This window comes from Oreochromis aureus, linkage group 4 (assembly GCF_013358895.1).
Source record: "Oreochromis aureus strain Israel breed Guangdong linkage group 4, ZZ_aureus, whole genome shotgun sequence".
NCBI classification, from domain to species: Eukaryota; Metazoa; Chordata; class Actinopteri; order Cichliformes; family Cichlidae; genus Oreochromis; species Oreochromis aureus.
Window position 1 is genome coordinate 5,755,534 of NC_052945.1, and position 25,963 is coordinate 5,781,496.

General features: G+C 40.8%; 2 protein-coding genes across 2 annotated transcripts in view; one reads left to right on the forward strand and one right to left on the reverse strand.

Annotated features, from left to right (window-relative positions):
• The first annotated feature begins 3,114 nt into the window (after window positions 1–3,114).
• LOC116329061 (potassium voltage-gated channel subfamily A member 1) lies at window positions 3,115–9,960 on the forward strand. Its single transcript, XM_031750994.2, has 3 exons — window positions 3,115–3,548; window positions 4,045–4,782; window positions 7,861–9,960. Exons 2-3 carry the CDS (start codon window positions 4,099–4,101, stop codon window positions 8,794–8,796), a joined length of 1,620 nt encoding a protein of 539 aa, XP_031606854.1. The 5' UTR covers window positions 3,115–3,548; window positions 4,045–4,098; the 3' UTR covers window positions 8,797–9,960.
• A 6,823-nt stretch (window positions 9,961–16,783) lies between these two features.
• slc1a9 (solute carrier family 1 member 9) overlaps window positions 16,784–25,963 on the reverse strand; it is a 32,561-nt gene continuing 23,381 nt past the window's right edge. The window contains exons 9-13 of the mRNA XM_031750982.2: window positions 25,131–25,364; window positions 24,186–24,380; window positions 20,402–20,536; window positions 19,825–20,263; window positions 16,784–18,756 (exon numbers count right to left, since the gene is read on the reverse strand). Coding sequence (XP_031606842.1) covers window positions 18,556–18,756; window positions 19,825–20,263; window positions 20,402–20,536; window positions 24,186–24,380; window positions 25,131–25,364 — 1,204 coding nt within the window. The 3' untranslated portion in view covers window positions 16,784–18,555. The remainder of the gene's footprint in view (window positions 18,757–19,824; window positions 20,264–20,401; window positions 20,537–24,185; window positions 24,381–25,130; window positions 25,365–25,963) is intronic.

A 25,963-nucleotide genomic window follows, 5' to 3' on the forward strand; every position in this document is an offset into this window, starting at 1 on the left:
TAAATCCAGAATTATGATAATATATATAAGTCACGCTTTTTTCTAAATACTGTCGTCACGTTTTTTATGTGTGTGTGTATTTTAAGCGTTTTCTAAGGAAAGTGCGAAAACAGTAAAGAAAGGAAAAGAAGCCTATCGGTGGAAAAATGCACCATGTCAACCAATTTTTTAAAAAGTCAACACGTGGGATTTGGTTGTTTAGGGAGAGGGGAGAGTTTTTAGAGTGACGGTAACGGCAGCGAGACAGAGCGAGTGAGTGAGAGAGAGAGAGAGCGAGCGAGTGAGAGAGTTTTTAGATGTGGGAGATTTGTGACGTTTAGTGTGGAGTGTACAGTTAGTGTGTTGTGTTGTCTTGTGTAGTTATTCTGTTGTGTAGTCGTTTTGTTTTGTGTGTCAGTGAGGGCACTAATGAATGTCACAAAGGCACATTTGCAATGTAAACACTGTCACTAAGTAGAAAACCAGCGGAGTGATACACCTGCTGTTGTCAGGCCTGCAGGTTTATCCCTGTGCTGTTCTCCTCTGTCTTTTGGTGGAAAAACTTTTTTTTTTACTGGCACACATCATTTGTGGGGCATCTTATTGATTGTCCTGATTGTTTTCTCATTTTAGTTTTAGTAATATTTTTAAATGGTTGTACAAAATGAAAGAAACGGCAGGTGTATTGGCTGCATTTTTAGATAAATAGTTGGATATGTTTACAAAATGTACAATTTATATTTGCATTTCAAGTTATAAAAATTTACTCAACATGTCTGTGGGTTTTTTTCAGTAAAAAATACTACTAGGATTTTAAGTTCTTTGTGTGATTTCAGATCAGTAATAATAATGCAGTATGTCAGTGAAAAAAACAACTAAATTCAGTTGAGCTGAAAAGAATGATCCCAAACAAGGCAAGGGGAAAAAAAATAAAATGAAACAATCTGAGGGTGAAATACAAACATAAACTCAAAAGGAGTCAAAAATGTCCGGTTGTATTTCAGACCTCAGTGGGTTAATCCAACAAATCATGAAAAATTAGGTTTAAATTTTTGTTCATGACAGTGCAGATTTCTGACATTTTGTGTAATTTAAGCTGTAACAACGTGATTGTTTTCTAACAAAAAACAGTGTGAAACTTAAGTTAGACTTGTGTTTGTAAATGAACCGCTCCATGTTGTGTAGCTTTCTGGGTTTTATACTTATTGAGCTACATATTTATTTATTATACAGGCTATACAGTACATGGCATCAGAACTGTTTTATGTAACTAAAGTGTTTAATTATGTGGGCTACAGACAGTAATTAAGTTATAGACTATATTTATATGAAAAACGTGTATACTTACTGCATTTGAATCATTTTAACCATATGTAACCACCTGCATATGTGTTTGGGGGAAAAAAAGGCTTTGATTTTGCCACCCCATTTGATTTCTTTGCCATCCTCATGCCACTCTAAAAAAATTTCTCTAGATCCGCCCCAGTCTGGACATGATTAGTTTCGTTCTGTGAAAGGAAGTTCTTCCTACTCCCCATTATCAAGCACTTGCACGAATGGGATCGTCTGATTGTTGGGGATCTCTCTCCAATACTGTAGTGTCTTTACCTGACAGTATGAAGCACCTGCTTCCCACTAAACTTGCTGATGCTATGTTTCTAGCGGTTATAAAGCAGATCTCCCATCTTTATAACATTTTGAATCATGGCCGAAAGCTGATTTATTCTGCCAATGCTCAGATCAATGCTGCTTCAACTTAAAGATCAAGGAGATCTGGCCTTTTGTTAAAAGCATTCATTTTTGTATACTTAATCTTAAACGTAATTATTTCATTTCTTCATTTTCATGCCTCACTGGTCAACATATTCGTGTAAAAGGGTGCTGGGTCGATTGGAGGTAAAAATCAGAGACACTAAACCTTTGAAGTTGGCTCAGGAAGGGCATGTGGCTTAAAACATGTGGATAAGGTAGAAGCTGAAATGAACTTTAATCTAATTTCCTCATTTTACATGGAAAAACATTTTGTGTTTAAAAATAAAAATTTGGAAATCCTTAAACTTCCTGATTTTTTTCAGGGATTCAGATTTTTGGACATCAGCTTGTTGTATTATTATTATTAATAATAATAATAATAATAATAATAATAATAATAATAATAATACTAACAATTTTAAGGAACATTGTGCTTTATTAACTTAAAGGTTAAACTAACATTTGAGGTCATAAACTCACCAACTCACAAATTAGTTTTAAATTGGGCTTCTTTCTGCAACCTGTGGCGTCAGCCCCCTGCTGGCCATTACAAAGAATACAGTTTAAGGCACACTGCTTCACATTTGCTTCACTTTTCAGACCTGGAAGCTACATCTATTTTTTTTTATACAGAGCATAGCTTGCATGCTACCATACCACTCACTATGCCAGTAAAGGATTCAGCACATCTCACACAGTTTAATAAAGTGAGCCAAAAATACCAGGATCTCCAAGTGCCTTCAGCTGCAGCTTGCAGTAAACAAGCCAGCAGGTTTTCCCACACATTCCGACCTACAGTCCTCTGCAACAGCCACTCTTATTCAAAGTATCAAAATTTGATTTGGAGATTTGGAATGCAAAGAGCAAACTTTACAAACCCTTTGTGAAAATAAACACTTAAAAGCTGTAAATTACTTGAAGTATTTGAAGGCAACAGTAAGAAAAGTCTTCCTGCACACAGACCCAGAGACTCAGAGATGTTTTGGTGTATAATTTAAGATGTGTCTAAAATAACCACAGAAATCAAGTTTTATATTTAACATAAAGTGAGTAATGGTGTGGTCACATTTCATGACAGATTTATCACTGCTCTGATCCAATTTGTGGATAATTCTGCACAAACCATAGTAACCTGCAAGTTTTAATTTATATCTAAGATGCAACAGCAAAAGAGGGAAAAAAATAAATACCAACCAAATGTTTGTGGTATGATTCTAGAGTGTAAATCATGTTCACGGTGCAAACACTGCTCCCTTATTTTATTTTTTATTCTCCTTTTTAAACTTTCTAGTTCAGGTACAGATCAGGCTACAAGTGTATGTAAGAATGCACAGCATGTTTAAGACAGACTGAGGGTTGTAAGAGGTTGACATTTTTGAGTGAGGAGGCTTGTTGGGGTCAGAAAAAGTGGGCGAATAGGCAGTGTGCTCTTGGAAAAGGAGCAAATCCAAGATTGAATTTCCGCCTAACAGCATTCCCCATGCTGAGAGCGAGAGACAGCGCAAGGGTGCAAGCGCAGACAGTGAGTGACCTATAAACAAGCTTAACAATTTTAACTTTACCCACGGTGGCAGATTAACACCACAGCAGCCCCTGAAGAAGCACACTACTCCCTCTATCTCCTCCCCTCACCTCCTAAATGTGACTCAAGGGAGAATTAGGAGGGGTTGCCTGGATGGTGTGATGATGGGTCGGCCCAGAAGGCACATGGAGGTGAAGGAACAGCAGGAGGGTTATGGTCACTCGCCTGGGGTTTGAAGCACTAGCCTGAAGCATTAGCTGCCGGGCAGGCAGGTGCAAGGAGGAGCTGAACTAAGGTGGGTTTACAGTAACAGCATGTCTTGGAATTTGTGCATGCAGTATGAAATCAAATCTAAACAAAGACACTGTATAGCATGTTTTAAGACAAGTGGAGCTGACAGCAGTTTCTCTGATGGTCTATGGAGATGGAGAAAATCACCTTAAAATCCATTTTGATTGAACCAAAAAGTCCAGTGTGTGAATGTGAGAGTGAATGAATAGAGGAATTGTAAAGCGCTTTGAGGGTCTCGAAAAGCGCTATATAAATGTAATCCATTAAGTCAGTTCAGGGAAGGGTGTACAGGTGTAACATTTTCTGGTGTGGTACAATAAAGTGTAACAGTAGAAAAATATGTAAAAATTGAATAGATTTGCTAAAAGAATCAACTCATAAATGCTGAAATACAGATTTTTACTCAGAATTTATTTGTTATACACCTTTTATACACAGTGTTGTAACTGGTTGTTGGAAGTATGATGTGAAAAGGGTAACTTTGATTTTTCGTCTTGCAGAACAAAGAAAAAATAATACAAACAAAAAAACTTGGAACTATTCCAGGCTGAGACATGGACAATCATAAGGGGGGAGGTACAGATCGAGGTGGAGGCGAGACAAAAGATAAACAGAAAGCTGAGGAGGTCAGCGATGAAGATAAGCAGGCCAAAAACAAGCAGAACAAGTTGGAGAAAGAGAGCAGCAAGGAGCCAAGGGCCCATCCCAGAAGGGAGAACCGCCGGCGGTGTCAGTGGGCTCTGACGGAGCGTCTGGCCATCAACGTGTCAGGGATGCGTTATGAGACCCAACTGCGCACCCTCGCTCAGTTCCCAGACTCCCTGTTGGGTGACCCCCAGCGTCGAATTCGCTACTTCGACCCTCTGAGGAATGAAGTCTTCTTGGATAGAAACCGCATCTGCTTTGACGCCATCCTCTACTTCTATCAGTCAGGTGGGAGGCTGCGGAGGCCCGCCAACATCCCCCTGGACATGTTCCTGGAGGAGCTGCGGTTCTACGAGCTCGGAGAGGAGATCATTGACCGCTTCAAAGAGGATGAAGGCTTCGCCAAAGAGGAGGAGAGACCTCTACCTGAAAAAAAGTGGCAGCAGCAAATCTGGAAGCTGTTTGAGTATCCGGAATCATCCGGCGGAGCCCGGATCATCGCCATCATCAGTGTCATGGTCATTGTGATCTCCATTCTCATCTTCTGCCTGGAGACCCTGCCTGAGTTCAGAAATGAAAAGGAGCGGAGGGAGGTGAGGATGCTGATATCTACAAAACCGGTATTCACAGGGCTGCACATGGAAGTTATGTCAGTTGCAATAACCGCATGAGTGAGGGAGTAGGATGATGACAGGGTGCTTAGAGAACACAGCATAACACTGCAGGAAAGTGATGAGGTGAACAAATAAGCACAAGAAGTGCCGACAGATGTCACTTTGCAGCACAAGGTGAAAATGTTTTTATCTCCTGAAGCAACACTGAGTGAAAAATGGAGAGGAAAGCAAAGGCTGAGGAAAGACAGAAAGTAAAGGAGACTTTCTGCTGAAATTATTTTGGAGTTGCCATTTAATCTGATCCAGTTAGACTGAGAGGAAAGAAGTACGAGATGAGGAGAGCAGTTAAGCCACCAGTGGAAAAATATGTAGGAAAAAAGAGAGGCGATAAAGCAGATTGGAAGTTTTACTTATTAGTTGATTAATTTAGATGAAGCGGATGCTTAAAAGTAGGAAGAAGCAAGAGAGAGTGGAAGGACTTAGATGAAGAGAAGCAAGCATGAAAAGCAGGAAAGGAGATGAGCTTGTCTCAGGTTACTCCTTGGAGATCTAAAGGTGCTATATATAGAGGAAGGACACCCCAAAGAGCCCATCAACACATAAACCAAAGCCCGTATTAATAAACACAGTGACTCATAGGCTACACACTGAAAACGGCATGGAAAAGATGGAGACAGATCGGTTTTTCTGATGACTACGGCAAAATTAAATTTGTCTCGCATGTGCTCCAGCAGCCTGGAGACGAGATGGATTGTGGAGGTTCAGGTAGCAGACGTGCATGCTCCCAAAACACCACCACCACTCCCTCGCTACTCCAGTAAACAGAGATAGATATGTTGATGTATGGAGGACAAAAACTGCCAAAACAATTAACAAATAGAAAAATAAATGAATATTCCATGAAAGTTGTGAAGGAATATGGGCCCACTTTTCTTTACAGAGTTCCTTCACTTCATTGCGGGTCGTAAGAATTTATTTATGCACAGCTCTTTGAAGGTCTCGCCACAGGATTTTTAATTAGGTTGACATCTGGACTTTGACTGGTCCATTGTAACATCTTGTTTCTTATATTTTCAGCCATTCTGTTTGCAGACCCAGATTGTATCCAGAGCTCCAGTGGTGCATCTGTTATGTCTGGTATTCTATGGCAAATGCTAATCAGGCTCCACTGGTGGGGAATGAGCACAGGGCCCATTTGAAGATGTCAGGCCCTCAGGCCATCCTCACAAAGTCTGTTTCTGATTGTTTGGTCAGAGACATTTATACCAGTGGCCTGTTGGAGATTATTTTGTAGGGCTCTGGCAGCATTCCTCCTGTTGTGTCCTTGCACAAAGGAGCAGACACTGGTCCCACTGATGGGTTATGAACCTTCTTTTGCCCTGTCCAGCTCTCCAAAAGTAACTGCATGTCTCTTGGAATCTCCTCCACGATCTTGAGACTGTTCTGGGAGACAGCCAAATGCAAAACTAGTGAAAAAAACAAAACAAAAAAAACAAAACAGAAAAGATTAGAGGTGGAAAAGCTGTCGGTAGCCTCCACCACAACCCCGAAACCCTTCCTGTTTTGGGGGTTCTCTCATTGTTGCCCCTCTAGTGCACCTGTTGTTCATTTCATTACCACCAAAGCAGCTGAAACTGATTAAAAACCTCCTCTGCTACTTAACTGACCAGCAGATTTGGTCTTCCATACTAATGTGATCACAACCTGCAACACTCTCAGATACAATGTAAGCCAACATAAATATACATGCACAGCCATCTCCACGTTATCAGTCACTCACCAGATGGAAAATCTTACAAACAAAAATATCTCGATCCATGCATGTTATTGGTTTTATGTGACATTTCAGCCTGGAACTAAGTGATGGCCACTAACATCATTCGACCTGCTTGGGGGTGGGGGTGGGAGGTGGTTAAATATCCATTTAACTGTGGACTCTCTCCATCAACAAGTTATATCAAACCAGACATCAAACAAAGTCTGAAAGCCTGGATTACAAGAATCATAACAAAGATTTGGGTGAACTTCACCATTAGTATATTTCACCTTAATATGAGCAGTGTCTGTTTAGAATTTACTTTGCAAATGTCACTGGCAGTTCAGAGTATATATAAAGCAGCAAACACGAGGACACAAGAAACATATGCTGTTTCCAGTTTATTAGGTCGACCTAGCTAAAGTTAATGTAATTTAAGACGAGCAGGCTGCAGTAAATCCTCCCTTCGTGAAGGCTGCAGTGTTCGGTTTGGGTTGATGTGGAATTAGGGAGATGCTGGTTGAGCTGAATGGTTATTTTAGGGGATAACCAAACAAAGTAGAGCTGAATCAAAACCAACCCTGAACATTTTGACCTTGACGGAAGCAGGATTTACTGCAGGCTTATTATACCAGACAGCAACATTTTCAGCCAGGTGTATCTAATCAACAGGAAATAGGAAATAGAGTTGAGCACGGTATGTACTGCAAGGACATCAAATGCTTAGAGTAACTTTAAATAAGTTGTTAAAAGACACTAACGTCCAGTTATTCCAAATTTGCACCTTGTTCCCAGAAGAAAAAGCAGCTGGTTAAATGAAGTGTCAGGTGGCTGTAATACAATCCTGAGTCACGTGAACTTGATGTGTTTTATGTTTAAATATAGAGAAACTGGTTTATATAAAAGTCTGTGAGAGAAAAAAAAACATTAAAACTAAGGGAGCGAAAATGGAGAGGAGAGAGAAGTTAGCACCGTATCAGAGATCTCACAAGATCCTGGTGACATACTTCAAATGTGCTGAGGACAAACTTTGATAATAATCACTACTTCTCACTTTCTTCCTCCTGTTTACTCTGTCCTTCTTGATTTCTCTCTGTTTACATTCATGCAAACATATCTCCATGGAGCTGTTTACTACTGCCCTACCTTTCCTCCCTCTCTATTCTCCTGTTTCTTTTTCCAAACCAACGAGTGTGTGAAAATAAGTTGAATCTTTTGGGCAGTGCAGGTTATATCCTTTGATTTTTCTTTTAATCTAATGTTTGAGTTTAATCTCTTCTACTTCCTTATTTATCTTGCAGCAATACTCCATCACTCCTCACCCCAACATATCAAACAAGACCATCTTGGTCCCACCTGGATTCACTGCCTTCCAGGACCCATTCTTCATAGTAGAGACAATCTGCATCTGCTGGTTCTCATTTGAACTCATCATGCGCTTCATTAGCGCTCCCAACAAGGTGCACTTTTTTAAAGACATCATGAACATCATAGACTTCTTCGCCATCCTGCCTTATTTTGTCACAGTGGGCACGGAGCTAGCAAAGGACAAAGGTACGCAGCCCTCCGTGTCTCTGGCTCTCATCAGAGTCATCAGGCTAGTGAGAGTCTTCAGGATCTTCAAGCTCTCTCGTCACTCCAAGGGCCTCCAGATCCTGGGCCAGACGCTGAAGGCCAGCCTGAGAGAGCTCGCCCTGCTCATCTTCTTCCTCTTCATTGGCGTCATACTCTTTTCTAGCGCTGTCTACTTCGCTGAGGTGGACAGTCCTGGAACAAACTTCAAAAGCATCCCTGAGGCCTTCTGGTGGGCAGTTGTGTCCATGACTACAGTCGGGTACGGGGACATGTGCCCGGGCACGGTTGGGGGAAAGCTGGTGGGCTCCATGTGTGCCATTGCTGGCGTGCTCACCATCTCTTTGCCTGTGCCTGTCATTGTGTCCAACTTCAGCTACTTTTACCACAGAGAGATGGAGTGCGAGGACACCAGGGTGTACCAGCATGTCTCCACATCGCTCTGGGAAAAGGAAGGAGATGATGATGAAGATGAGGAGGACGACGATGGAATGGATGAGTGGCCTGAATATATGAGGGATTATGCACCACTGTATGGGCAGAACAGGGCTATTTGCCCTCCGATCAATGGACCTCTTTTGACAGGCCTTTGTGCAGGACAGGTAGCCGGGGATCAGAGAGACATGGGGTTCCTCTTTAAGGAATCTCGCGTCACTCAGGTCTGACAGACTGCAGAGTGCTAAACTCATGGCCACACATCAAGAAAACAGAGCCAAGATATAAAAAGATACTGCTGAAAGGACACAAAGAGGGAGACATGAAATCCAAGAAGTGCAGTGACATGTGAACATAGTTTTATATGTTAAGCTTTTGCATGATTATACTCGACTCACAGCTACCCACGAAGCATCCGTTTTCCTCAGTAAATAAACAGAAAAAAAGTAAAATGTTTCCAGATGCCTCAAAGCATTTTCTGTGCATCTCACATGAAAAATATTCCACCAGCTGCAAAATGATTTAAATTATAACCACCCTCTCTGGTTCTTTAACCAAACACAGATGAAAGTTACTTACATGTTTTGGTCACAGGAAGAATGAATGTAGAATGACTGCAATGAATCGACCTAGAATTTCCTTTAACCAGATAATTTCCTGAAAATAACTTAAACACTAAATTCTGCTTCTCCTCATTTTCTGCCAAATCACTTTTATTTGTACAGCTCATTTAACCCAGAGTGCTTTCCAGTCAATATGTACACTGTCATGTGTATAATATTACAATATCTTGTCTTAAATTATGTGGAAACAGTATTCGACTACAGCTGTCTGAATTCAATCCCATTGACACAGGTGTATAAAATCAAGCAACTAGCCATGCAGTTTGTTTTTTACAAGCATTTGTGAAAGGAAGAGTTGCTTTAGAGAGTTCACCGAATCAGAGCGTGGTACTGGCATTAACATCAGCACAAAAACTGTGTGCTGGGAGTTTCGTGGCATGGGTTTTCATGGGCAAACAGGGGTGGCCCAGTACTTTTTACACGTTACATATTAAGCAATCAGCCAATCACAACAAAGTATTCTGTACAGAGGATGAACTGAAAGGATGCACCATATATAACAAACGATGACTATTTTAGCCTATGTTTTACCTGATGGGGTACAATGTTGCTGTTGAGGGGTTGCTGCTGCTCCTGCTGCTGATAGTGCTGGAAGGCAGGGCTCTACTGCTTTGAGACTGTAGATGTTAAAAAGTCCATAGGAGAGATGGTAGCTGATTAAACAAGTGCTATGAGATAATAAAATGCAAAGATTGGTGACAGCGCTTGAAATCATAAGGCAAGAATTTAAAAAAACTGTGGGAAATAAACTAGGCTCTGCCTGTGACTCAGTCTTCGCCTCTCTTCCTCCTTCCATCTCCTCGTCTCATCTATCACTCTCTACTTGCTGTCCATCTGAGAACTAGGCATAATTTGCTATTGCATTAATCTATTATTTAATTGTCCACACTTAACAACTCTTGCACCTAGTCCACGATAAAGTAATGATAGAAAAATGTTATAGAACCAAAACATTGCAATTGTGTTTATTATAGTTTTTATACTTGAATATCTCTGCAATGCAACAACTGGTACATGTGTTATTGTTACCTGTGCCCTTTTTTATCCATCTGGTGAGGGACATACACACACAGTGACATTTTATACCTTCTCCAGAATACTGTATACACAGTACTATGGCCAAGTTTTCATCATGGTGCTGATTCAGAATCCTTCTCTTATTATTTATTCCTAGTGCTATAATAATAAAGTAATGAGAATAAAAAAATAAATATATAAATATAAAATAATATAAAATATAAATCCATAATTATGTGGATATGCATGTTAGATCGTTTTTAGGGAAATATAAGCCCTCCAGAAATGCAGGGAAAGCCCTGTAACTTACTTTAAAACTAGATATGTTCACTAAAACAGTGGACAGAGCTACTGACCCATGACACCCTTACCCAGTCAGCTAGCAGCTATGACCAGCACTACTTGTAGAGTTAATAAAAGGACAGGTAATGTTTGTTGCACACACAGCAGGCTCATTTGTTTCAATTCGACAGTTGCCACAACAGAACTTACCAATGTGTACATAATAACCTAATACTCCCGTGTCCTACAGACTATAGTGTATAGGCTGTCCACCCTACTTACTGGTTTCCTTTGCATCAGCCTGTGTTTCCCCTACAGCTCAGCACCGCTCAGGTGGCAAAAAATGCACGTGCTCTTTCTGAGTTTGTTTCCGGCTCGTAACCAGCGCACTCTGCTGTCAAGGGTGAGCATTGGTTAATGGTAGTCATGTGACTGATGCAAGCCAGGTCCTTTTATTTAGCAAAATTATGATTAACAGTTAAATTATATTGTTGAGGGGCACAGGCAGGACTCCACATGCACACACGAATTACAAAAAAAAATAATTAAAAATGCCTCAAGTAAAGGGCACTCATCAGGAAAGGGGCAGGTCTGGGGTCTAGTATAGACCCCAGACCTAGACCTTCCCCTTTACTATATATATTAGTATAATATTATAGTAATAGTAGTAATGATAATGTATTTTAGTATTATTTTCTGACACTGACATTCTTCTAATGTTATATTTTGCCAACTTGTCTACTGGAGTCAGGAGAGAATGAAACTGTGCAGTATTGTTGATGTCATGATGTTACAGTGCGCTCACTCAGAGGCGTTGTAGCCTAAATCATTAGAGATTATTAGCTAATTTTAGCTTTCTGAGCCACTAGTCTGCTGGTATACCGTGAGTTACCAGCAAATGAGCTGATGTACTTTATTATTTGAGTTTGTTAAAACATTTCTATTCCTGTTCTGTTGTTTGTTTACAGTACAGATCCTGATCCAGGTGAGAGCAAGTGAATGTTCAGTAGCACCCTGCTTTCAGTCTGAATATTGTTAGAAATCGAAATGTAGCAGTTTATGCCTTTTATTAGTTTGTAAGTTGTGTTTCCCTGTTACATTTAACTTCTGGGTTACAGCACAAAGACAAAGAGAGGATGACAGTGAGGGCGAGAAAGGGAGAGAGCAGGATGAAGACAGCAAAGAGAGAGAGAGAGAGAGAGAAATAAACAGGTAGGAGTGGACATGTATATTATAAAGTGAGTGTAGTTTCTGTTTTACCCATATTCATGATGATGATTTCACATAACCAAGCAGTGTGCTATACTCATATCAAATATGGATTCCCAGCGTGCTCTTATAATAATTATCACCACATTATATTGTTATGTATAGCTGAATATAAAGTGTTTGTGTATGATTGTCAGTGCAAAGGAGGCGAAGACAGAGCGATTGCACAAGAGCAGGAAGAACCAGCAGAGTAAATGTGCAGATAATGAAATTAGCTATAACAATATTTATTTTTCACCAAATGATTTTAAAATATCTTTTCACATATTTTGCTTGCGCAGCCTTTCTGCGTGGAGTTGGCATGTTCTCCCTGTGTCTGGATGGGATCTCTCCAGGTACTCTGACATCCTCCCACAATCTAAACACATGCAGTTAGTGGGGTTACTGTAGGGCAGTTGTCGATTCTAAATTGCTTATAGGTTAGACTACTTTGTCTTTTTAATGGAGGAATACATTCAACAGTAGCACTTGCTGCATGTCCATTTGCTGCACATTTGTCTGAGTAAATTGGATATCCCATGAAGATAAAACGATTATACAGCAGCTAAAAGTGGCGGGAGTGTTTTAGGTGTCGATGCCCTGCATTTGTCAGAGTTATGGCAGAAATGTGGCGCTGCAATCTTATGCTTACGAGGATAACAAAGAGCTTGCTCATCGGCTGGCAGTGGTGCAGACAGAGTTCATATAGTTGGTCCGGAGCCAGTTTATGCGTTATGTGTAACCGATACAGGGCAGAGGGGGTGGGTGGCAGAAATGGTATTTGCTGGGGGCAGAACAGCTCTCTGTCACAGGGTGTTCTGGATGAAGTAGTTACCACAACATAATCCTCATGTCACTGACTTTCTTTGATACACTGCGCTGCGCAACGTCAGTTTGTCTTTATAGTAAATCTAAAATCTGTTCTTTGTCTCAAACACTCTTCGGGACTGAAGGGTGGCTGTAATAAAGCTAAAAGCATGATGTGGGTACAGAATAAATTTAGTCACAGCAGAAAGCAACAAAGAGGCAGTTGTTTAATAATCAGTGGATCATTCATAGACTGTTTACAGAGAATCTAATTCAATGATTGTGATGTGAACTGCAACCAAAAGAAGATCAAAATAACATAAAAATATCATAGAAACATGAATCAGGTCATAAAATGTTACAAAGTTTATATTTCTGCCTCAACTTGCTTCTCAAGTATTTTTCCTTTCTTATTAATTCACCTAATTATCTTTATTTATCAAAATGTTATTGATTAATTATTTATTTATGTTTTGCATTGTTCCATCTTTTTATTTTCCCCAAACTTTTACTACTTTTCCAATGACGGTTACATGAATACAGAAGCAATTTATTTTGTAGAATTTTGTAGAATATTTATGATTTTGGCTGTTTATGTCTTCCATAGCTGCTCGGCTTCAGCTCATTATTAAGGACAAACTAAATGCATAGCACTCGTGACACATGGGCTCGGGTCACAAGAGATCCCTCTCAGTCAGATAATTTATATGGTATTTTTAGGTTTTAGATTCTTTTCCTGGTCTGTATTTTTCAGTCTATTCTTTTAACATAACCTAGGATCGCAATAATAGAAAGTAAATAAAAATAATACAATGAGATACGGGTGAAGAGAGAGCTGAGTGTAAAAGCGAAGCTCTCAATTTACCAGTCGATCTACGTCCTTACCCTCTTCCTTAAGCTGTACAATTTTTTCAGTCGCGTTACTCAGCTCCTGCTCAAACTGTACAACTGAATCGCAGGGGTTAGAAGTTCATAGGTCACGATGCAGGGTCTCACACTATACGGCCCGATGCTCTGATGCGACCTGAGTGCTCACACTGTGCGTCCATAACATGAAGCTTATAACACAAAGTCTGTCTCCACATCGAAAAGGCTCGGATGAGCTTGCCAAAGTTCTACACACTGCGCTGCCATGCTGCTCTGTCTTTTTCACTGTGCAGTGTGAGAGGTTGCATTGATATCCTCACGAGGGGCGATAGTATTTCAAACAGGTTTGATTTTCTTGGGACCATACGATTGTTGATCGGGAGCTGGTCGTGAGGTGTTAATCGCTTCTTGTTACCCCATGTATACTACACGATGCACGACACACGATTAAGGCGAAACTCGGAGCGATCCCCAAAACGGTCGCACAACTGAAAAATCGTCTCAAAATGGGCCAAAAATCGCACAGGTTATGCCCAGCTTTAGAAATAGGGTGATAAGTTCGGCCATCCTCCCTAAACCAAGTATGGTATAAAGATCTGATTAGAACATTTTAGATGTAGCAAATTTAAAAAGGTACTCCTGTATGAGTTTAAAGAGGACATAAAAGGTGGTTTCAGCTGCTAAAACAGCATGGTTTCCATGCATCTTTGTTTCTTTTATCAGTATAGCATTGTGAAATGAATCTTGTGTGAATGGGTCATTTCATGCACAATGAAATCAGCTAATGTCTTACATAGAAACTCGTCTGAGAAGAATAGAAAACAGCTGACGCGAGCTTACACACGTAAGGCCAGCGTCAAATCAGAAAACCTTTGTGATAACAGGCAGTATTTACACAGAAAAAGCCATTCATGAGAACTGTGCGTTCCTTTCCATACGTCAGTCTCAGAAGACATTACGTAAGTGGTAGATCTCAAACGACAGACAGGGCATGTGAACTATGCAAGGTCTTTCCTCTAAAATTAGTAAAGAGGAGCTCTGGAAGAGTCTTCAGACGCCAAGTCAGTACATTCTTACAGTAAGGCACCAGTGAGCGACCTCTGAGAGTGCCCTCTTCAGAATGACTCCCTGTGATCCTGCGTAAGAAAAAGAAAATTCCTTTATAAGTATTTTTGGTGTAATCTATTGTGGCATGTGCTGGTGTGATGATATACAGTCGTACAGATTTCAGACTGTCTTCTGCAGACCTTCAAAGCTCCGAGGCCAAACGATGTGGAAACCACATATTCAGAAATATTTTGTCTTAAACATCAATCTTAAGTATCAAGACGCCAAGATTACAGTGAGAGAAGAGAGATATGGATCCTTGATTTTGTAATGAGTATTAGCTGAATACAGCAAGTAAGAAACATGAATCATTTCAGACTCTAAAAGCTGGTTTTGTAAGTTATCTTGAGCATGTGGGCATAGTGTTACCTGTTTGTATTCTGAGGGCAGATGATCATGTATACATCTTTCCTTACTCAACAAAGGTCATATTTTATCACTCACGCATTTTTGAATTCCTTCTGCGTGACTCTGTGTGCAGTGACTGTGGGAAAATGTGATGACGAGTGCTCAAGTCTAAACATGTTTACAGAAGCATCATGAGGCACGTGTACAGGAGGAGATGGTACTGGACAAAGTGTGAGTCAGGTTCTTTGACTTTTTCCAGGTCAAAAAAAATTGTGAAATCTCAGAGTCGGAGCTGCAGGCTGATGTGCCGAGCGATCCAGCCTCTAGATGTCAGACTGAGTTTTAAAACCAAACCAGGCTGCCAGGCTCACTCCTGCTTCTTGTGCGTCTGATTTATAATATGCCAGAAAGACTTCAGATTAACGTGTTCCACCTTGAAATAATCACGTTTGTAAACCATCTTGATCTCACAGCATAAATAATCTTTTATTTTTATACTACGTTATCCAAAAAAAACACGATTTAGAATGTGAAGAGGGAAAGAAAATCTATCACTGATACTCTTATCATGTGTGAAACACTAGTAGATAAAGTCAGAAAGGGAATCTATTGAGGTCTCACCTGTGTCCTCTAGAGCTTGTAGCTGTCATATAAAATAAAAAATGGAATTAGTTTCGAGTTCAAGACAAACTCTGTTTCTCTATCCTGTTATGTATTTATTTAAAAAATGTTTTTTAATTTTTTCACACGCAGCTTTTTAGGAATTGGCTTTGAATTCAAACTGCAAAGCTTTGGGCTATCAAACAAAACAAGAGCTTTGAAGACTTCAACTTGAGCTCTGGAAAACGTTCAGGCCACATGATAAATCAGATAATTATTTCTCACTCAGCCATGAAAATAGTTGTGACATTCATACTTTGATTAATGTAATAATATAATTCTTTGTATTTCTGTTTATACAATAAGGAATACCTCTTAGCACCTGTAATTTTAAATACTGATTAGTCATCGCAGACTGCTTTAAATATGTTCCTTTGCAAAAAGAGTTTTTCTCATCTAGTTTGTGAAAATGGTTTCTGTGTCTTAAATTTTTGTCCTGATGTTATGTTGAAACAGAGCTGGAGTGAAGATAATAGAAAGGAGCAGATGATGCTCCTTGTGACCCTCCAAACCCCCAACACTCACACACAAACTCCTCTGAACAGTGATAGCTGCAGTGATTAAATTCCTGACCCTCCTGTCCCTTCAGATGGTGCGACATGATATCCCCACGTCATGCGCTGAAGGGGCAGCTCTCTCATGCCACAGGGCAGATTAGCGCTTCTTTCTTTGGACGCCATCAGCCGCAAACGTCGGGTCGATCGAGACAAACTCGAATTTTAACGAACCTAAACGCGAGTTTCGATTTTCAGATTTTGCCGAGCTCCGGGGGGTTTCACCTTTCCGCTCAGCTTTCCTTTCTGACGTGTCCCTAAGCTAACGTCAGCCTTGCTTGCAATCACCCACAAAGCCCTTATGCTGTCTGGGAAGAATGAAAAGGATTGACGTCTTTCTGGCCATCTGCCGCCTACCGATTCCTCTCCCATCCATCACTCTCCCCTGCCTCGCCCATCTCTAACTCTTCCCTGAGAGGATTAAGTGTGTTGGTATCTCTGTCTTTGTCTCATTACAGCCTCGTGTGTAATGTGTGCATTCTGCTTATGTGTGTGTTGCAATTTTTCCACTCAGTAATATCTTTGTCTGCAGGATTTTTCCACTGTCTTTAGTCACCAAACACTGACGCGTGTCCCCCTTTGACTGCAAATCCTCCCACAGATTGCACACGTTCCTTTAGCAGCAGAGGAAACACAAGAGAAGTGCAGTTACTTTAAATAAATCTCTAAGATTTTATTACATACAGTATACACACAATCTGGACCTGTGACTCTGCATTGAGACTCAAAGATGTAGGGAGGCAGTTCATGAAGTTCAATTTGAAATGAAAGGCAGTTCAGTGGGACAGAAGATGATATTTTACAGCAATTAACAAATTTAAATAATAAGTAAGAGTAAAATAACAAGTAAATTTAAACGAACGACAAAATTGAAACAGCTTCTGGCCTAAAATTCATCATTTCACACACCAGACCACAACAAAGCAAATACAAACCCTAGATAATATAGACAATATTAACATCAACGGTGACTGATGTCGGAGGGAATGAGGTAAAAGAGCACTGAGGATAAACATGTAAAGAGCTAAAAGAAGCTAGAGAACTGTATAAAATACTGTCTGCCAGATGTAAAGTATCAGTTGGTAGTTTTAAAGGACTAGTTCAACATTTTGAAAGATATTTGCTGTCTTAAATAGGGAGATCTATTTGTCTTGCGGCTTTCACGCACAAACTCATTGCACATGATGAGTTTTCGCGTGTAGCACATAACAGGAAGAAATCTGCTTTAGTCATAGCTGCAGTCAGTTCACATGTGAAAAACTCTACTTTCATTTCCGACAAGGCTACGGCTGGATCAGGTGACCCTGGAGCATCCGTTAGTTAAGCTGCAATAGGCTCAGACTGCAATGAGCACCTCGTTTTACTCCTTTGTATCCTTTTCCTTTTCCCTAGCCTCCCAGCCAGCCACGGCAGATGGCTTTCCTCCCCAAGTCTGGCTCTGCTGGAGGTTTCTTCCTGTCAAAAGAGAGTTTTTCCTTCCCACTGTCACCTGCTGCTTGCTCATAGGGGATCATCTGATTCTGGAGGTTTTCACTCCAGTACCCTAGGGTCTCAAACGTACGGAACTATATTGATAAAGCAAAATTAAAACGAGTACTTTCTATCAGTATACTAAATATAAAGCTACAGTTTACCTGCTAGTTTTCTCAGCCAAAACACTAGTAGGAATCAGCTATCTTGGTTATCTCCACCAGTAAATCCACCAGTACTGGTGACCACCTGCAATGCAAGGCTTTGAAAGGATCAAACTGTCACTTAAGTGAAAAAATAAATATCCAGCAAAAGTCCACATTTTAAATTCAGTTTTTAAACTTAAACTTAAAGGTGCTAGTAAATGTTTTTATGACCTTGAAAGAGAACCAGGCCAGCCGTTTTCCACTGAAAAATACCTGAAGTTCTACATATATTTACAGTTAATGATATTAGTCTTTAACTGTGAATACAATTTTTCATCACTGCAAATGTCCTCAAAATGTCAAACTTTTCTTTTAAAACTACATTTTTTAAAACTTCCTTAAAGGGAAGCAAAGGGAATCTGAGCAAAACGAATTCCTGTTTGTGCGTTACAAGGCTGGTAAGAACACCAGCAGACTTTTTTCATCAAGAGCAGACTCACATTCTCTGGCATCAGTCGAAATCTTGGACGTTTATGTGTTTGGGAACATTTTAGATTTGGGTGGATTTCAGAAGAAAAATTATAAATCAAGACTGGAGTGGATAAGATAAGGAGGAAAAGAAACTCTTTCATCATCCAACCACAGAGCAAAAGTCTCAGGCCTGGTTTGAAGGGCCCTTCTTGGGAATATTACTACATTGCCATCCTGACATTTTAAGATCCGTGCATTGAAAAATTAGCAATGCAACCAGCTAGAAACCCACTCTGTACCTCCACTGAAGAGCGAAGCTGAAAGTGGTTAAAACCTGTCGTAAAAGTGGAAACAAATCGACTGTGAAACACGCTGGTGGTGAAATCTGATCACGGCAGGTCGCACGGTGGGATGGCGTGCCTTCGATCATAAGCGGTGTCATCGCTCTCCTCGCCGTCGCTTACTTCGCCCAGAACCCTCTCCCTCTCCTCTTCCTCCTCAGTTTCACTCTCTCGCCTCAGTCGCTCCCGCTCCCTGTCTCTCTCTCGCTCCCTCTCTCTCTCTCTGTAGGAGCGCGGCAGTGTGGGAATCTGAGAGTGTGAAGAGACCGAAATGAGATCATGCAGCCTGCACTGACTGACCAACATACTTAAATTTAACATGCTAAATGTTAAAGGTCTTTCCCAGGATGATGTCATCATAGTCATATTATTAGGATCAAGGCTTTGAGTTTATCTGCATCCAGAAATCTTTAATACATTATTAATATACATGATAAAGTGGGCATATTATATTAATTTCTCTGTATTCTTGGTTTTGGAAAAAGTCACCAACATGTAGCCACACATCTGAAAGCATATTGATTTGCTCTCCTGACATTTAGACTGTAGTATTGATATTTTAACCTCTATTAGAGTAGCTTTACATGATTTGCAGTTAAAAATAATCCTTGGTTATCTTAATGCAGTGGTGTCCAAACCCACGCCTCGAGGGTCAGTGTCCTGCAGGTTTTAGATGAGTCCTTGATTATTCACAGCTGATTTAAATGGCGAAATTCCCTCCTAAAAATGTCTTGAAGTTCTCCAGAGGCCTGGCAATGAACTAATCAATCGATTCAGGTGTGTAGACCCAGGGTGAGATCTAAAACCTGCAGAACACCGGCCCTTGAGGCCTGGAGTTGGCCAAGCCTGTCTTAATGCATCCAAAGGTTTTAACAGCAGGTGAGTGGGGTTTCTGTGCTCTTAGCTGTAGCCGTGTGCTTCAGTGTATCATATAAGCGATAAGCACTCTCTGTGAAGTCATACAGAGCCAAGAGTTGAAAAAAAAAAGCCTTTAGAGTGCTGTCAAGCCAAAGCTTTTCGTATACTCATGAACTGAACTGGTATAACGACCTCATTAAAACATTAAAACGTCAGACATTTGGTCAGTTACAAGTTATTAGGATCCTGCTAGACAGAATGTGAGCTAGGACAATTACAAAGAAAAAAATCTATTCAATCTTTCAGCTGCTGCTGCTTTTATCAGAAAAAAAAACTATAGACACATACTTGTAATATTAAACAAACTCTATTCTAAATAACAAGGAATGTAAGATTTAGATTTCTAATGTATGTACTAACTGCCATCTGTCTTTAAAGTATAAGGTAGATAGTACATACCTGATTGTCATGGCTGGGCAGGACACAATATCCCGGCTCTGTCCTGCGCAGGAGGCGTGGGGAATGAGTACGGAAAGGCCTGGGAGAGTGGGAACAGACAGAACGCGGAGAGGGAGAACTGATGGAGCGTGGTGACGGAGACCGGATAGAACGGGATGGCGAGTAAGTGATGGAGTGGGATTGGGAGAGTATGTGACTGTGGTGGTTTTGTTTGGGTGGGCGAGGGGAACGAGGAGGCAGCTCGGGCGGTTTGAGAGGGTCGACCATGTCCATCTCCGTGAGGATTGGCGGCGGAGGGACGAAATCGAGCTCTTCCTCTTGCGGGAGCGTTTGCATTTCGGCTGCATCAAGTTCGGTGAGCTCCGTCTTTGACAAGTGATCCACAATCCCGGCACCGAACGAGTCGCCAACAACATTGATGGAGGTACGCATTCGGTCACTGAGTGGACAAACGGCATCAGCGTCAGTGAGTGAAATGACGTCTTAGTGATACCAACATTACTTTAAGTGTCAGTACCCTAACATGGATTGCAGAGCAGTGATTTATTATTGCCTGCTCATCAGACACCTGACTCACAGCAGCCAGTCGACAGCGATCAGCAGGCTGATGTCCTGGGTAGGCAGGCCGACAGCTGTCAGGATCAGTAGCATGGTTACCAGTCCAGCGCTAGGAATACTGGCGGCTCCAACACTGGCCAGTGTGGCGGTCATACTGGAGAGAAGAGATGGGAAAAAGGTATATTTAAATCATTCGTTTTTAAGAGTTTTAAGGGAAGACCATGAAGACAAGCATCTATTAAAAGATGCACTTGAATAGTTGTTTATAGCTGCTGTCAAAGAGAACCACTATAGTTGCAAGTGGACTTTCGTTCCCATCTGGAGTAAATCATATTTTGTGACATGAAAAGAGGCAAGTTTCATATCTGATGATACTCGAGGGGGAACTGATGTGAATGTGGGTTGCAGAGCGGCTTGCAGTAATGTGCTGTAGGCAGGGGGAAATAATCAAATTGTAATTTTTGTGATGATTCTGGCTTTTTCACATTTATGCTCATTTGGCCTTTTCTAATCAGTCATTCAATCAAGTGCAACCCTTTCATCACTCCCTAATAGTTCAGCTCGAGTCAAGCATCAGACATCCCTATAAATACTGCGCTGCCTCTTTTTGCCTTTTTTGCCTATCTGTACATGCACATAAATCAGAGGACACACTGGCTGTCTTTAAATTCTGTGTCCAGTACTACGTCCCCTGTAAGAGTTTTTTTTAAACCTAATTAAATTGTAATGTTTGTTACACTAATGGCTAATTATGTTAAATAAACAAGCTTGGAATACTGTTCAAATATTTGAGATTATAACTTGTAACTAATTTGTAATTAGTAATGCAACGCTAAGCTTAAGCAAATTAAATAGCATGGCCTCCATCAGTTTTTCCAATAGTTACTCTTTATTTGATTACATATCAGGGGTATCAGCTGAGTGATGTGGGCTGGCAATGAGATCAGCTGAACTGATCTGAAATTGAGGCTAACTTGAGTTCATGGCCTGCCTGAGCTAATGCATGCTGGCATATTTGGAAAGCTCTTGAATTTAGGCTTTTCAAGAAACAGAGTCAAAGCATGCAGACATGACTGTTTTCATAGTTTTCTGAACACTCGCCAAAAATGGTAGACTGAAAAATGCAAAAGTGAATTAATTCCACATGCAAAAGGTGATGTGTGATGGAAAAAATATCTGAAAAAATAATTAAACCCAACTGTAAAACCAGACCATTGTGCTCGAAAACTGCTGAAACACCAGAAAAGGCTAAACCGAAACCACATTTAATAATGGAACTCACCAATTCATGCTTTCACTGCTGATTCAGCATGTTTAGTCGGTCATGTGGCAGCCAAAAGCACAATTAGCTGAAAGTTAAAGACTTTAAATCGTAGCGAGAGGTGAGTTTTAGTTTTACGTGTTTATAATATGACCATATAAAAAATCAAAAACCCTAATCTGTCTCCACCCACTAAGATTTACACATGGAGTGGTCCAGTATTCTGTTTCTCAACATCACACACCAAAAGCCTTGGATTTATGTGAGCTCATTTACATGTATTTCATCAATGCAAGGCTTGTATAAGGAGAGGTACATGAGGATACAAAGGACTCAGTTCCTTTGTCCACAACAAAAGATGTTTCCTGAAGTAAAACTTTAAAGACTCTGAAAAATGCTGCTTGTCATGGCATGTCTGCAATTAGAGAATTATCAGTAACCACATGGGCCAGCCAGTTTGGATACTGCTCTAAACCGTGATATTTACTGCATGAAGCTATTCATCTGTTATTAGTTACATCTCAATTGTGTCTGACAAACTGCAGCGCCAATTATCACCACGCTGTGACTGGGAGATTAAGTGGGGCAGATTTATGTTGCACATATGGATTTTATTTCAGTTTCATCACACATGATACAAAAACCATACAGCATTTTCTTAAAATTAGATTTAGGAATTTTGTGGTAAACAGCCGTTGATGAAAGACACACAATAAACAACTTCAAAGTGCTGAGCGTTATTTGTAACCCGCGGCCACAACAAGCAGAATCTGATCCAAGCAGACTGGATCCAATCTCTTGCTCAAACCTCAGAAATGGGAGACGAATATTTCTTTACTTCCTTCCATATTTATTTCTATACCTCATAACATACTTAATGTAAGTTGTTTGAAAATGCACTAAAGCATGCAGACTGTACATTTCTATAAATGCAGAAAAGAAAATGAATGAACGGGATCCACTGTGTTTGTGTTGCTGGTTTCTCGATACAGATGCACCAAGACGTTTGATGAGTGAAATTATTTGTATTTTATCTGAATGTTGCCTAACACTAATCAGCTGGTATTTGTGCAACCATAAAAGCTACAGATGCAGATTGCTAAACAAGCTTTAGGTGTTAGCTGGAAACTTAGCGCTCCTCTTGTCCAGCTGCAGTCACTTCTGGCTCCAAAACATGTCCATCTTTTATATACAGTCAAGTCAAACATCACTTTCCATTCATCTATGTTTGACGCGGGATGAGAGACTTTAGGATGAGTCAGAACATAATTGATATTTTTCCCTTTTTACTAATATTTGAATCAGAATGAACTTTGACACAAAAACCTTACAGGAGGGCGGGCTGACAAAGCATTCAGGGAATATTGTTTGTTAATATCCTTCTTAGGAAAAATAACAGAAAGCAGGACAAAAAATGAACCTGCTTTGGTGCAGTTAGGTGACAGAGACCGTGATGGAGGCTACTTACACTAATGTGCACAGCGGTTTATGTTTACACTCACACCCCCACAATTTCCTGTCCCATTCTGCTTTTGGCCACAGCATGTGAGTAAATTGTGCCAGGTGCTTTTTGCTCTGGCTCAGCTGATGGTGTAAACAACAACAAAAAGACAACAAACAGCTCGTCACAAGGATGTCAAAAGGGCTCCAACATCCATGCTTAAGCATTATCAAGCATTTCACGTCAATGTCAGCACATATTTAAATTTATATGTAGAATTAGAATATATGCATAAAGTCTTCTTATTCATTTGCATTTCACGTTGTGTCAGTGTTCTGATTATGGTGGTAACTAAAACATTCGGTGTGTTGAAATAATCAATCCAAATGTTTGTATCCTGGACACTTTCTACAAAAGTCCATCCATCCTCTTTATAAACTGCACACCCAGCTAGCGCTGCAGGGCAGCTTAAGCTTCTCCCACATGACACTGAGCGAGGGGTGTTGGTTCCTGCAAAGGTCATCGGTTCATCACAGTGATGCAAACCAGATAGACAAGACAACCATTCTCGCTCACATCCACACCCTGAGCCCATTCTGAGAGACCAATCAACCTAAAATGCAAGCCTTTGCACAGTGGAAGGAAGTTGGAGCACTTAGAGAAAACCCACGCAGGCACAGGGAAAACACGCAAACTCTACACGGGGAGGCCCCAGCTGACCTCGAGGTGCAGATCCAGAACTTTCTTGTGTGCAACTACATTGCTAACCACTGTACCGCTGTGTGGACTGGTTAAGGTCCAGTGTATAGATATTAAAACCACTTTGGTTTGTTCTGTTTCTTTTATGAAAAATGTAAATAGAAGAAAGAGCAGTGCTTGGAATCTGAGTAGGTTAAGCAGAAGATAAATGTTTTTTGCTCTTGGTTTTGGAAACGAATAGCTGGCTGGCAAAGATGCTGTAAGTAATCTTCAGAAGCAGCCAAGTAAGGAAACTATTAAAGGCTTATAGTTGATGTGGGAGAAGGAGCACCGGCGCCTCAACAGTGCTGCTTTCTGATAATGAAACCAGAGTTATGAGAGTCAAGTCACCATGTGGTTTACCTGACAGTGATGATCTGCCCACCGTCCAGGGTGATGTCATTCATTTGGGCAATAAAGATGGCGGCCACGGCTTCATACAAGGCGGTGCCGTCCATGTTAATGGTGGCACCTATGGGCAGCACGAAGCGAGTCACACGCTTGTCAATCTTCAGATTTTCCTCAAGGCAGCGGAAGGTGACCGGCAACGTCCCCGCGCTGAAAGAAGAAGGCCACACACCAAGGCGAGTTAGAGGGAAAAAAGGTGCAGATGCAGGCGCAAAGTGTCTGCTGAAGGATATAAAATAGGCAGACAGGTGGTGAAAGGCATAAGCGCCGAGGTGAGGACGAAGGGAAGAGACAACAATTAAAAAAGGCAGGAGAAATTTGAGTCGGCCGACAGCCTCGTCCTAACAGCTGGGGTAGGCCACTGTTTCAATCCTCCAACATGTGAATTAAAGGAATTTGATTCCCGGCCCCGCTGAGGTCGGGTCATAATATAATTAGAGAAAACGTTGATAGGATTACCCATATTCACTAAAGCCTCAGTAATGTGCCAAAATAACAGTTGGTTTCAGCAGCAATGCTGAATCCCAGGCAGGCTGGGCCAAGCCAAGCCGGGCAGGATACAGTGGGGCCAGTTTGGCTGGTGGCAACTAATCCGAAGGCTTAGACACTTACAACACAGAATCTGTCCGACATGGACTCGTCTATGATAGCCTGCGCTTTGGCTCTGCTGTCCTGATTTGTCAGTGTAGCTGCATAAATACAGATTTTTGCCTTCAGGCCTTTCAGATTTAACCCAAATAGCTGAAAGCAAGTAGCAGGCTACGCCGATCAATCACGGTAACTACAACAGCTGTCCGAGCAATACGTGTTGTAAACGAAATATGTGACACACATGTGTGAACACATGCCCAAACAGACGACTTCCAAACATACATATGCACTTCCTGCAAGCTGTCATACCTGCTAGCAGTGCCCAAGGCTGTGATCCACGCCTGGAAGATCCCAGAGTAGAAAGCAAAGGGGCTTTTTCTGGTGATTGCAAAGAATATAGCGGGTAGGATCAAGCCCCCGTGGATCACCAGACCCACAATGACAGTCACCATGTACATGCCCAGCTGCCTGGCTACCACCTCCAGGTCCCCGATAGCTGCGATCTTTCCTGCAATCAGAGAGGCGATGCCGACAGGAGAGTACCTGGACACAGACATCACAGCAGAAATTATTTGATCAGGACTGATTGTGGTTTATGTTCCATTAAACTCCATTTAGTATATTTTTTCTGCTTTTTTAAACTGTCCTGTAAGCAACAAATCCATTTAACAGCAAAGCCATTTAAAGGCAGAAATAGTTTGATTTGATTGACTGACTTAATCTATTAGTTATGGATGAATTATGGCAAAAGACAAGGTGTCTAAGGGTCTTTTGAAGGCTACTCTTTCTACTTTACTATTCTTTAAAATAATATTTAAGACCAAACCTGCAATGGAAAATACAGACTTTATATATAGTCAAGCACAAACGTTAACACAAAAGTAAAAAGACAAAAAATGGCTTTGTTTAGTAACACAAGTGTGTGTTAATGTGAAAACAACATAATCATTGTCATCGTCCCAAACTTAAAAAAAAAAGTTTCACATACAGTTTTATTGTTCTATTAAATATTTCTATGAACTGGCTTTATTGGTGGTTACCACCATAGCTGTTTGTCATTGAACTCACCATGTCTGCTTGTTACTGCCAGGATCACATTTCAGTATTTTAAGATGTTTTCTTACACAACAACTGTTAAATAA

Bases quoted from the DNA above. Each gene is read 5' to 3' on its own strand.
- LOC116329061 (XM_031750994.2), top strand. From the start codon at position 4,099: ATGGACAATCATAAGGGGGGAGGTACAGATCGAGGTGGAGGCGAGACA. The intron at 4,783-7,860 runs GTGAGGATGCTG...TTTATCTTGCAG, and splicing joins ATGAAAAGGAGCGGAGGGAG to CAATACTCCATCACTCCTCA.